The sequence below is a fragment of the Parasteatoda tepidariorum genome, chromosome 9 (assembly GCF_043381705.1).
Source record: "Parasteatoda tepidariorum isolate YZ-2023 chromosome 9, CAS_Ptep_4.0, whole genome shotgun sequence".
Taxonomy (NCBI): Eukaryota; Metazoa; Arthropoda; class Arachnida; order Araneae; family Theridiidae; genus Parasteatoda; species Parasteatoda tepidariorum.
In genome coordinates this window covers 41,715,209-41,729,411 of record NC_092212.1, presented here as the reverse complement: position 1 = coordinate 41,729,411, position 14,203 = coordinate 41,715,209, and the positions used below count along the sequence as shown (strand labels likewise).

Here is a 14,203-nt window from a genome sequence, read left to right as displayed (position 1 = left end):
TAAATATTTAAACAATTTTTGTGCAAAATTTTTCTGCACATGCATTTGAATATAAATTTCTGAGATTTTAAATCTGTTATTTTACCTTAATTTTAATTAAAAAATATTTTAAAACCTGCTGATTACCTATAGTATAATTAAATTTCAATATAATGCATGGCAACTGTTGGTAGTTTTGAAGTTTATATATTTTCTTGGCAAACTTCAGTTTTTGACATTTTTGACGGGTTTTTGACGGTTTAAACCAGTATTATACCCTTGTCATGTCAAAAACCACTTTTTGACGTCAAAAACCCAACCCTGTATTTAACATCACAAAATCATGCATACAACTGAAATACATATACTGACACAATTCATAAGCTTAAATACTTTAAGTTTACAAAAAAAAAAGATGTGGCATGGATGTCTCTCTCTGTGTGTTTGTCCTCCATTGAATGTGGGCACCAATATGAACAGGTATCTGTGACTGTGGCGTGGATGTCTCTCTCAGTGTGTTTGTCCTCTATTGAATGTGGGTACCAATATGAACAGGTATCTGTGACATGGATGTCTGTGTGTTTGTCCTTCATCGAATGTGGGCACCAATATGAACAGGTATCTGTGACTGTGGCATGGATAATGCAGCTTGACTCAGGTTCATAAGAGCCCACCGAGTAAGGTGAAATTGGCAACACTTACGCCATTTTCTGTAGTGAAGAACGTAATAATTCGGAGTCAGGCATTAGAAATAAATTATTAAATTTGCCCATTTCTCAACAAATATTTCCGTTAAAAAACTTCTAAAAAAATAAGAAATCATACATTGGGCAAAATTAAAAAAGATAACTTTCATTTATTTATTTTAATGCACACTTCAAATCACTTTTGTGTCCTTTTTCAATTCTACACCTATAAAATTAGCCCCACTTGGTATATGCCATATATCCCACTGATTAATAATTTAAACACACTTGATTAAAAATAACATTAATCAAGATATTAATAAACATTTCAATGTTTTTATAGAAGTATAAATTTCAATGGACTTTTTATGTTTTAAATTAAATTTGATTTTTTTAAAAAAATCTTTTAACAATTTTTAGTAACAAACTTGAAAGTTTAAATCAAAAATTTAAATACCATTCATTTCAGCTTAAAATTCCCAGTTTAATAGATTTCATTTATAAATTTTTAGCTAGAAATTCAGTTAATGAAATTAATAAATTAGGATGTTGTAAAATCAGTTGGCAAAGCTTTACAATGGCTAGAGTCTTTAAATGTACACTTAATTAAAAATAACATTAATCAAGATATTAATAAACATTATTAACATTGAATTATTAAAAAAAACTACATTACATCAAGGTGGGAAAGAGATATTAAATTTAAAATTACACGTTATTCATTTATGCATCAAGAACTCTTAAGATATGTTTTTTTATTCAGATTAAAATACATATACTGTTGAAAGTATTAACAAATTACGTCCAGATATTTTTTTAATGTAAATATCAGATTTAATATTTTCCCTTGTAATTTGTAATCTTTCTATTGTTGCTTTCAATATTCTTTATATGTTTGGAGTTTTTAAGTAATGAAGAAAAATGATCAATATATGATAATACAGTATAGTGGCATGATATATATATATTCCTTTTTTCTGTTTCAGGTACATGAATCATACTATAAATATCTACAGCCTGTGATGAAATCAAAGCTATAAAATTTGTCTTGTAACCCGAAATTTCTCATTATTTGATAAACAAGAACTTTTACATACAGGCTTTATTTTTCAAAACTAGAAAGATCTAAATATAGTTTTGGAAAACAAATTTTATTTCAGAATGTGCAATTTTTTTACATACATAAATATTTTTTATATATTTTATAAATTTGTTTTTGTAATATTATACTATTAAAATATTTGCCTTAACGTTAAATATTATATAAAATTTAAAATATTAGTTTTGGAGCATACATTTAAATAGTGTTTATTGATAATAAATTTTTTGTTTAAAACTTAAAAAATATTTTGAAAATTTTATTGTCGAAACATTTGATTATGAATAGCTTCACTGTTATAAAAAAAATTCTCATTTTTTTATTTTATTTTTAAATCTCTTTGCTACTTTATAATAATAGCATTGCAATTTTATATTATTTACAAATTATTAAAGGTTGTTGGTTTAATCATTTTTATTTCATTAATTATTTATTATATTTTTGTATATATATACTCCATTTTGTTCTTTTCTATAAAAAAAAAACATATTGTGTTTTTTAATAAAATGTTTTTATAGAAGTATTAATTTCAATGGATTTTTTGTTTCAAGTTAAATTTGATTTTTGTTAAAAATCTTCTAACAATTTTTTAGTTACAAACTTGGAAGATTAAATCCTAAAATTTAACTGCGATACATTTCAGCTTAAAACTCCCAGTTTAATCGATTTCATTTATACATTTTTAGCTTGGAAATTTAGTTAATGAAACTAATAAATTAGGATGTTATAAAATCAGTAGGCAAAGCTTTACAATGGCTAGTGTCCTTAAATTTATTTGTACTGTAAAAGATACCTTATCTGATAGTAAAAAACTGGTACAATGGATCCATAAATCTTGCAGTTAAGAAAAATAGTAATTTCCTTTTCAATCAAGTTAAAAGTTTCTGCTAATCTTTTCTTTTACTTATCTAAACAGGGTTGCAATTTTCACCACTAGCCAAAACTAATTTTGACCAGGACAAAAAAGTAATTTTTAACTGCTCAAAACTGTAAAGCAATCTTAATTTTAATAAATATCTTTATTTATTACAATACCTTAACAAGTAATAGTGCAGTTTAATAAAAACATAGTGACAATTTTAGGAAGCTTATTAATAAAATATGCTCACACAATAAGAATATTCAAGATTTTAAATTGGATTATGCAATTGTAAAATATAAATTTGCTCTTAAAAAGAAATAAAACATGAGCTCACAAGACATCTGATGAGCAGAGCAGCTATGAATAAGATTATAGACATTGATATAACATTTGCCGAATTTGTATAATATCTACTGGGGTGTTGAGTCTGTTCATTGATAGGAAGATTACTTTCTAAGTTATGAATGATCCATTTGAAACCAATTAAGTTTTAAGATAACAATAAAACTTGTTATCGTTACTTAATTTTTAACAAATCTTGTTTTAGATTTAACATGGTTAGTGAAATATATTTGATTAGTATTAAATTAATTGAATAGTGAATTTCTGTGGTCAAAACTGGTAAAAATCTATAGTGATCAGGACTTAAAACCCTATACATTTGGCCTACTACCAAGTTTTGCCAGTTTTCTGATGCAGGTATTCTATTTTAACACTCAAAAGATTGTAAACCTTTAATTTTATCAATTACCTATATTTTAATAAAAATGCAAGAGTGTTTTCTTTAAGTTGCGAAAATTTGTTTAACATAGGCATTCTTCGGATCGGGAATAAATTCAGGATTGTAATCCAGAAACCATTCTGGTGTTTTTCCATTTAACATCACCTGTATTTCCATGTAAAACTAGGGTTATTTAGAAACTTAAAAAAAAAAAAAAGATTAAACTGATTTTAGCCAATATTATCTTCACAAAGTTTCCAATGCAGTCAAGAGATAGTATGCAGCTAACACAAACTCATTTTATTTACATATTAGTTTAATATTGAAACTTCAAACAGTATGATCCATTCAGAGCTTGATGTCATTCACAATAGATTTCTTAAACTTGTTTTATTCGTGTCTCAAACATTTAAAACTTGTTATATCACTGAAATGATAAGTATGCCATTAACTGCATTCATTCTTAGCAAAACAAATACAAACATATTACAGGGTGTGTATAAAAAGTGCTTAAAGGTATTTTTGATTTTTAAAAGTCCTTAAAGGTGCTTTTCTTCATTGTATCCTTTAAAAATATTATATTTTCCCTTTAGAATCACCATGAATTACACATTACACAAAAAGCATGGTTCTCCAACAGTGTCAATTAACTATAATCTGTTTTGGCATACTGACATCCGTAATGTATAGATCGGTTGACATGTTGGATGCACTACTGGCAGATTTCTCACGTGCGTTTACACAGAGCAAGATTTATGGTAAAGAATTTCTGACAGCATTTTACAAGATACTCCCAATTCAAGACTTCATTTTCGAATTTGCCTTGAACGTTTTATCGCAGAAAAACATTACAGTTAAACATTATTAAATATTTTCCTTATGTTAAAGTACATAATTGTATAAACTAATAATTAATTTATAGAGTTGAATGAGCAACTCCACATTAAGTAAATAAAGAGCGTCTAAAATAAAAGGATATTGAGTATTTAAAATAAAGCATAGAATGCTTTTATGGTGACCAATAAAATCAAGAATAGAGTTCGTTGCTAAAAACAAGTTATTTAGTTAACATGATCATATAAAAATTTGAAAAGAGTTTTTGAAATTTGTTATTTTTTTGCAGATAGAGCTTCAAAGTAGGGAAAACAATTTATTGCTGCATTATTTTTTTTTAGAAGTGCTTAAAATATTTTTTGAGGGCTTATCTTTTGTTGAAAAATCTAGTTATGCACCTTGTATGTGGGACTCAAAAATACATTGACTAAATAAGCAAAGGAATTCACTTATCAAAGATGATTATGCAAGCCTTGCTCTTAAACTTCCAATATAAATTTATAATTGAAACAAAATGTCACAGTGTTAAATTTTGATGTAAAAAGACCTTCAATTTAATTACGTTTTATGCCATTCTCATTTTTTACAAGTTCCATTAAAAATATAATATGGGTATCAGTTTCGTTTAATGACCGTCAAAAATTACCGTAATTGCATATCAATTTGAAAAAAAAAAAAACTTTATTAAATACAATTTTTAAGGATATTCATTTTTACTGTTCTAATAGCTTCTGATTTCTAAGAATTTATTTGAATATTTTATGAGCTAGATATCACTTTTTAAGTTCTATTACATAAATATATATATATGCATAGAAGCTGCAGATATATGCTTTTTAAAAATTGCGTGTGAGCATTTACTTTGATATGTTAAAAGACAAATTAAATAGTTTTTGGTACCTAATTGCTTCAGAACAAAATAATTTATCATAATATTTTAAATTATTCAGATATAAATGTTTATTAAATTCTTTTTTTTTTGACATGAAAATATATTTTGCCCATATAGTTTCTTTAGATGTTCAACAAATATACAAATCAGTTTTTGATACGTACTTAAAAAAAAAAAATTAACACATATTTAAAATTTGAGCTTAGTAATAAGATTATATAATTTAAAAAATTTTAAATGGCTTTTTTGCGTATTTAAATAGCAAAACTACCAAACTTTTTATTCCAATCTAAATAATAATTTAAATCTTCTTGAGCAACACTAGCCCTAACTTGTTTCAACGCATCAAGAAAGTCTATTAGTTCAATAGGTCGCACTTGATCAAGAGATACTGTTTTAATTTGCTCGGGGCCAATACTTCTTATAGGACCCATAGCAGCTTCTTTGCATAAATGAGCAACATCTGACCCTGAATAACCTTTAGTTTTATCGCAAACTTCATCTAAATCAGCTTTCGAAAGATTATGCTGATGAGCAACTAAGAGTTTTTCTATTATCTGAAGTCTTGCAGACACTTCCGGTAGAGGCACATACAACCGTTTTACAAATCTGCGCCTCGCAGCTTCGTCTAACTCGTGAGGTCGGTTGGTTGCTCCGACAACAAGAATTCTTCTTTCATCGTTTGTTTTGGCTCCATCAAATTGAACAAGAAATTCGGTCTTAAGTTTCCTTGTATGATCTTGTTCTTGATCACTTCGTTGTGACAACAATGAATCTATCTCATCAATGAAAATAACAGCTGGTTGGTGCAGTTGGGCTACAGCGAACAGAGCACGAACAAGCTGCTCACTTTCCCCAACCCATTTGGAAGCTAATGATGAAGCACTTATACAAAAAAAGGTAGAATTTGATTCTGTAGCAATACATTTCCCAATTAAAGTTTTACCGGTGCCGGGTGGTCCAAACAGCAGGATACCTCTTGGGGGAGCTCTTAAGCCTGTAAAAATATCTGGCCTTAACAAAGGCCAAATAACAATTTCTTGAACAGTAGATTTAACAAATTCTAAACCAGCTATGTCAGTCCATTTTATATCGGGACTGAAATCCATTATCTCACTTAAAATTATGCTTACAATTTTTGCATCAAAATTTTTTAGAGTTGGATGATTTTTAATGTCTGATGATTCTTCAGCATTACATGAACTCATAGATTCTTCTTGCTTTCTATCATCACATGCTCTTTTCAAAGGATTTTTATACAAAGAACTTGCTGGTAAAAAGCTATTTTTAATTGAATCTTTTTGAGCTTGTTCATTCTTATTTGAACGGTTAAATTGTTTTTTGGAGAAACGGGACGCAGAATCATTACTTTCACTAACTTTTCTTTTAAAACTGTTTTCCGCAACTGGGTATTTGGTGTGAAACTGATTTTTAGAATCCCATTTTTTTGCATCATAGTTTGTATTTTGCCTCACACTCGAAGTTGATGTGTCTGTTTCATTACTATTAATAGAGTTTGCTTTAAAAAATAATGGTTTTTGTTTAAGTTTTAAACTATCAGATTGAGGTTGATAAGCAGACATTTTAAAATTGTTTGATGTGTGAGAACTGTGATAAGCAGGTGAGTTATCTTTCAAATTTTTTGACTTATAAGCAAATAAACTATTTTCAACGAACTGAACACAAGTTTTCAAAGCATTTTGCATTTCTAATTGAGGATTTTTATCTTTCGTTAAATACCGAACCCAACTTCCATCATCCGGAACAACAGGCAACAATCCTTCTTGCTCTTGTTTATCGATTATAGATGTATATTCTGAAATAAACTGATTCTTCAACTTCTCAGTGCTATCTTTATTGATATTCTGAATCGAACAGTGGATATCAGTTTGTCTTATAAGGTTGCGCAATTCATCTATTGCTTCGGTGGGATTATTTTTTCGTCTTAGTAAACGAAAATGAGAATCTGTATATAATGTCTCATTCAGCTTTTTGGAAGAATCAAGATTCATATTAGAACAAGCTATATTGAAATGAATAATAACGCAATATCTTATTCTCTCAACATAATCAAATATAAAAATGAGCGGGTTTTGATTTAATTCTGTTTGTTTAGATTTTTGATTGGTCAAAATGCACATGGGATGCTGCCATTAGAGTTGTATTATAATTTGATTTGAAACTGTTTAAGAGTAGCTAATAGTTTCGACATAATTTCATAACCTAACAGTTAACAAACTAAAATTTAAAATATTTTTTTAAATCAATAAATTTTTAATGCTTAGCATTAAAATATTTTTCATAACTATAGAGGCAAATCGTAAACTCTATTAAATACACTTTAAAAACTTTTTGAACTCATATTGCTGTTTCTATCATACAAATTTGCACATAAACGAAACAAAACTGAAATAATCTGAACGCTTTCAATGTTACCGTATAATTCTATTCGATGTAATACCGGTTGAAAGAAGAAGTTAAAGTTGTTTTTCAAAGTAAACTTTTGATATCTTTTTTATTTTTATAATTTCTATTTTTTACGAAGTGTAATGAGAGAAGTGTACTTAAACAAAAGAAGATAAAATTGCGTTATAATTTTAGAAAAACACTAAATACACTTTTTCAGTGTAAGTATAAGATTATAATGGCTGATAAAGAACCTAGAAGAAGAAAGAAAAGGAAAGATTCTCAAAGAAAAGGTAAATATATTTTCGAAAATAAACTTGCCATGAACTTAAATATGAAACAGTAGTCATCGCTTAATGTGCTCACTCTTGGACATTACAATGTTGATAATATTAACCGATTGATAACAATAAACGAATCACGAAATTAGAGATAAATTTACTATATTAAGCCGCACATAATAAATAATTAAAAAAAAAATTCCCTTGATATTTACGTAATGTATATTTCCCTGAAATTATAAATATTATTCAAAATTGAAAAAATAATTAACTGTTGATCATCTACAATTTTCTTATGAAGCTCATTTATCTGTCTCTCGTGTTTCTTAAAGTAATCAGAGTGGTATTTTACTCAACACTTTAATTGCATTTCACATTTTCGGTTACCAGTTATAAATATTTAAAATATCGATCTTTATTTTTAGTCTTAATCAGTTCTATATTTATTACCCAAATCGTCCGACTCTATGCTAACAAGGTATATAATGTTCTCTGTTCAGATAAGACACTTCTCCTCTGACCCATGAAGAAAATTATCCAGTGGCCTTAACAGCTAATCACCACATTTTTGTCCATTTAAAGATTTTAGAAAGAATAATAAAAATACTATAATATTTAACAATGTTATGATCACAGAAAGCATTGAGTTTAGGATACAAATAAATTTACTAAATTCCCGCTGAGTTCTTATACTAACAATAAATAATTGATAATATTAACTATTGCAATAAGCAGAGACCTCTGTATGTAATACTTTTTTACTATTAAGGACATAAGACACAGTATGATAAGGAAATGTAAATTGTAATTTAAATTGGAAAGATAATTTTTTTCCAATGGATATACTTTTGATCTTAACAAATGTTTTAGTGCCATAATTATTCATAATTTTATTTTTATCTCATCATTGACTATGGAACAAGTGCGTTAGTAGATGATTGTGGGCAATCTACAGAAATTTAAAACATTTCTAACCTTAAATACTATGACATTAATTATATGATGTTGATTTTTGTTTTTAGGGATTACAAAAAACAAAATGTTATATTTTAGAATAGAAAAATTGTTTATAAATTGCTAAATTTATTAAAGAAAAGATTGTAACATACTGAAAAACTTAATCTTTTTTTGGGATTTTTTTCAGCCTAGTGCAATAAAATTGTTTTCTAAACATGTTTTCATCATGTTATGTTTGGGGTCAATTTTCTAATTACCCAAATAACATTTTTACATAAAAATCAGATTTGAAAAATGTATGCTTATTTCCTTTTGGCTTTTATATGTCAAAAAAATCTGAAACTTCAATTTGTTTCAGCTATGAATATAATTTGCAGTTATAGCAATTCTTTCATAAATTTTCTTGTTAATTCCTGAGAAATAATGTAGTTATTTTACCTATGATTTTACTTATGAGATACTATTAATATTATTTAAATGTTATGTTAAGAGATAGGTAACATTAAAATTCTAAGTGAAATTTAAATTCGAATCGGAGTTTGAAACAGAGATCAGAAAATACAATAACCACTTAAAAAATAATAAAACAATAATTTTAGAGAAATCATAAGTAGTACTTAGTCAACTTAGAATTTACATACATAAGTCAACTTAGAATTTTCTAAATAGAATCTGCAGAAAAAGAAAAATATAAAGACAATGCAATCCTTAATTTACCTAATCAGTTTATGTGTCTCAAGTCTTTTTCTTTTGGTTAATTATGACAGGTTCTACTATTGTATCTTCAATCTAAAGAAGTTAGTACAACTATTAATTTCCTGGATTGATCTAATCACTTCTGAACATGTTAATATAACTTACATACATTACCTATATGTAAGCATACAGGAATTACATAACCAGATATGTTTTGAAGTAACCTCTAGCTGATGTAAATGCATCTTTATTCCTAGATGTAAGAAGTTTAAGAAATAACTTTTCAAGTTCTCTTTCGGGATGCATTTTCTTAATGTCATCAGCATCCTTAAACCTTCTTCCTATAGTAAATTTTTCATTGTAAATAACAAAAATTCAGCAAGATATTTGTTCAAACAGTATGGATAGTGGTTAAAAAATTTTATTATTTTTGTATTTAACTATAACTACTTTATTACAAATGTAATTAACTACAACTGCTTTTTTATGTAGTCACTATAAACTACTTTCAAAGTGAAGTGACAACTTCACTTCTATTAAGAGACGAACTTTGCTAGAGAACTTGCATCCATGTTCTTGTGAATGCACCCATGCTCTAGAAAACTTGCACCATGAGAACTTTACACCCATGTTCAAAATGGTTTTGAATTATAATTTGGCTCATTTAAACATGAATTATTAAGAAATGTTTATTCATGTTTACATATGCCACTTTGTTATTCTGAACCATTTTTACATATTTATTCTTTTAACTTTCAACTTTTTATGCCTTTCTCAATAGTAAGTATTTAAATTAAAAAATGCTTGAAAATGCTTTGTGTTTAATACTCTTTTATTTCCTCATATAAAGTACATAAAAAATTCCCTTCACATTGATATAACGTCAATGTTTTGTGAGTGTACGTACATTCACCTTTTAAGGTATGGCCAAATTTATAAATTAGAATTCATAATGGGCAGTTTAAATATTTGTAGCATCTAATTCTTATTAATGCTCGGCCTTAAAGACATTCTCATTGCGGCGTCCATTAATAGACCAGCAAAGATTTGTACTAATCATATTCAAGAAATTTGTTTCAATTGATCCATGTTTTTTTATTAAAATATTAAAAGTAGTTCTCTGGAATTACTACAAATTACTGTTTTTTTGTTTCGCACTTCTCGTTACACTACTTTTTTTTTTTTTAAAGAGCAGCTCACTATGCTACATACTAAGGGAAAAAGTATTGATTGAAATTCGCGATCACAACGGTCAAATATGCCGTCTGGGGAGAAGACCGGTTCCATGTCTTGACCCTCCGCCCTTCCCTCTCCTCCTCTTCTCAGTTGTATAGGAATGTACTGTAATATTTCTCCCTATCTTAATATTTATCGTATTTACTTGTCAAAAATATTTTTTTTAAAATTTCCACTACGTTTTCTTTTAGATTTATGTTCAATGTAGTTTTCAGTTCCATATAGTTTAGCAACTTAAAAGTTTTTATTCAATTTAAAAATCAAGATAGAAGCTGACATACTTCCTTCTCCTGTGACTCTCCATGCTCTATGGTGAAAGCATGTTAAGTGTTACTATAGGAAGAGAGTGTTGCTCAATTCCACTTATAGCCCATTTTGATCACCAATAGAACAGTAGTTTTGCTACTTGTAGCAGGCGACTACAGACCACTCAGTGTAGAGAATAATTTATCGCCAAAACTACTGAAACGAAAAAAAATTTGACAAATAAACAGGGTTTAATAATTTCAAAGTCATTGGAAAAAAAATCAGAATTTGACCAAAACTTGGATTATTTTCACTGAGATTTTTAAAAGTTGCTTCTGAGACTTATATAAATATGGCAGTACATTACAGGCAGGTGAAAGTAATTTTGAAACATAGTAAATAGGTTTGTCAATGGTATTATATTTTAAGGAATTACATATTTATTTTGGAAATAAATAGATGCACCTTGCTTTTTGTTCAGCATACTATATATCTGCATGTTATTATTATTATTTACTGGCATATGTTACTTACGTACAATTATATCAGGTATGAGGGAAGCTTTGTTTGTAAAACTATTATAAAACAATTAATCTAACAATAAAAAAAAATCTCTTATCATTTTTAAAGTTCTTTTCTTTTCATTGTTAAATTTTATTGTTTGCACAAAAATCTTGGTTCTCAATCTCTATTATTTTACTCTGGAGAAATATTAAAAAACTATTAATCAGGTGTCATGGTATAAAGGAAATTCTATGACCTTTAATTGCAATGATATAAAAAAAAATGAAAATTTTTAAATTACTGTATTTTTTATTTCTTAGAGATGTATAAAAAGAGAATTATATATCTGAATCCATTGTATGGTGAGGTGTGGTATAAACTATTAGTTAATAATATTTTATAAAAAAAATACAAAATTCATTAAATTGAATTTTCTTTTAATTTCATTAGGCTACTTTAGTTATTACTAGTTAATTTCAAAGAAGTTTAATTATAATATGAGTATAACTGAAAATTTCACAATTGAAGAAGTTTACATAAATACACAACTTTCTCATTGAATAATGTTTGAAAAAGTGATTTTTTTGTCAGGAAAAAATTAGATGAAAGGTCCTCTTTTGACTGCAAACAATTAGTTGGTTAATATCGATTGGAAATTGGTAAAATGTATTTATCATTTATAAGTTCTCGGTGAATGTAGGTCACCTCTGTGCACCTAAATTTCAATGTTAACTTTGTAAATAAAATATTTATTATTTTTTTTTTTTTAATTGGGCATCATAGTAGGCAAGGCAGTCTACTATTCAGTGTACTTTGGAATCTCTGACATTAGTACTTAGCTGGGTTGGCTGCTAAATACTAATCTCCAGGTTAAAACCAATATGGTTTTTCACCTGTTTTAAACCACAGTTTAAATTATTATTATTATTTATTTTTTTAAAATAATATTTATGAAAGTTTATTTTTTTTATTATTTATTGTATAAATATAGTTTTAGTTTGATCAGAACCAAATAAAATTTTTTTTAAAAATTTTCTACTTTTAAGTTTAAATTTTAATAGGAATCTGATAACCTGAACATAAATATATAATTTTTGAATGTTTAGATATCATAGCTTTCCTGCAAAAATATCCGCAAAAGTAAATGGATGTGAGCAAATTGTTCTAAAAATGCTTAAAATTAAGTACAAAATTCATTTTCTGAATTTTTTTTTAAATTGCTTATTACAAGGAAAAGCATTTAAATGGAATAATGCTGGTCTAAGTTTCGTACTTAAGATTTCAGTTTATGTTTAAAATTTTTAGTTATCAGCTTAAACAAATTTGTATTGTATTATGATTTTATTCATTTTAATAATATTTTGTGTTAAAAAAAACTATTTTACCGAAAAATATGCGGCAGTCATTTGCAATATTTGCATTGCATTGCATTTTATTTAATTAGAAAAATTGCAGACCTCTTAGTGGGCTAAAGAGAAAAACCAGGACATTATTTAGTACAGCATATATGTATCAGGCTACTTTTAAAAAGAACTAACAATAAGCTAAAGAACTATTATTTGCTCTACTTAAGTAGTATAAGAGCAAATTTTATTCCAAAAATAGTAAAATATACTAGACTTATTTTTTCTGAAAGAAAAAAAAAAAGTTCTAACGATTTTTCCAGTAGAATTCTATTTATAGAGCACTGAATAGCTTTGCACCGCGGATTGAATTTAGATCAATATTTAATAAATTTTAATGGTACTGTTCCTTAAAAAATAATCAGTATATACATATTTGTATCAATATTCCTTCATACCAATGTGTATTTAAAATTTGAAATAGAGTAGTTCATTACTTCTTAAGTCAAATTTTTTAGAGTGGGGTTTCAATCATTTCAAATGAAAACACAGTGAATGTACGTCTTAGCATTTGTGCTCAAAAGTAAATTTCTGGATGAGCTATTGATTAAAATAAAGAGATATTAGATCGAAAGTCAAAATCTCTGGACAATTCGAACTGATTATTCTAAGAACTAACTGCATTAGTGCTAGCCTAATACTTTTCACCCTAATTTTCTAATATTTAATGTTGATTTACAGTGTTAACGTCTGATTGAATCTTTATTTCTGATAAGTATTTAAAATCTTAATTTCTCTGGTAACATCTGACAAAAATTCTACATCTAGTAAATATTCAAAATCTATATTTTTTATTTGCGTGTCGCTTATTTTTTTTCCAAATAAATTTAAGTTAGCTTGATTCCGCAGTGCTTCATTATCAGTTTTGCTTGTGCTCTTTTTTTTCTGTTGGTATTTGGCTTGGAGGTGCATCATACACTATAATAATATTCAGAATCTATATTTTAATACAACGTCTGTTGCGTTTTCAAATTTTTTTTTTTTTGGGACTAAAATTTGCGCTTGTTCATATGTTACTTTTCCCTTCTGAATATTCGCGAAGTCCTCTCTTGTAAATATTCGGAATCAGTATTTTTCTTTTAATTCGTGTCGTATTTCACTCCTGATTTTTTTTTTTTTTTTTTAAGGAAATTTGACCGTACTCCGGAAATTGGTATACATAATGCATTTTTTTCAGTAAATATGTGAATTTATTTTTTTTAACAGCAATCGAATTTTCTAGCCGAAGTAGATTCCCACTGCAAATTTTTCTCGTTTATCGTCCTTTTCTTTCTTTCTTTTTTTAAAGAAATTATCTGTGATTTTAAATAATAGAAAATGCGTCTTTACTTTTAGTCTTCGATAAAATTATTTTATATTTAAATTTATGTATTGGCAGTAACGCGTCTATCATGTAAGGAA

At 27.1% G+C, this 14,203-nt stretch overlaps 3 protein-coding genes across 4 annotated transcripts in view; 2 read left to right on the top strand and 1 right to left on the bottom strand.

Moving 5' to 3' along the window:
• The window catches only part of LOC107438452 (acyl-CoA oxidase 1), a 25,576-nt gene extending 23,285 nt beyond the window's left edge, over positions 1-2,291 (top strand). Inside the window, exon 14 of the mRNA XM_043050166.2 lies at positions 1,652-2,291. Within this exon, the coding sequence (XP_042906100.1) occupies positions 1,652-1,705 (54 nt within the window). The 3' untranslated portion in view covers positions 1,706-2,291. The remainder of the gene's footprint in view (positions 1-1,651) is intronic.
• Positions 2,292-5,116: 2,825 nt separating this feature from the next.
• Positions 5,117-7,303, bottom strand: LOC107438453 (fidgetin-like protein 1). Its single transcript, XM_016050753.4, has one exon. It carries the CDS (start codon positions 7,212-7,214, stop codon positions 5,328-5,330), a length of 1,887 nt encoding a protein of 628 aa, XP_015906239.1. The 5' UTR covers positions 7,215-7,303; the 3' UTR covers positions 5,117-5,327.
• A 256-nt stretch (positions 7,304-7,559) lies between these two features.
• The window catches only part of LOC107438443 (aspartyl/asparaginyl beta-hydroxylase), a 31,855-nt gene continuing 25,211 nt past the window's right edge, over positions 7,560-14,203 (top strand). Inside the window, exon 1 of one of the 2 annotated variants that reach the window (XM_043050168.2) lies at positions 7,560-7,772. In XM_043050168.2, the coding sequence (XP_042906102.1) occupies positions 7,718-7,772 (55 nt within the window). In that variant the 5' untranslated portion in view covers positions 7,560-7,717. The remainder of the gene's footprint in view (positions 7,773-14,203) is intronic. The other variant, XM_043050167.2, reaches the window with a different exon arrangement.

Excerpts from the sequence above, each read along its gene's own strand:
- LOC107438453 (XM_016050753.4), bottom strand. The coding sequence starts at position 7,214 with ATGTGCATTTTGACCAATCAAAAATCTAAACAAACAGAATTAAATCAA.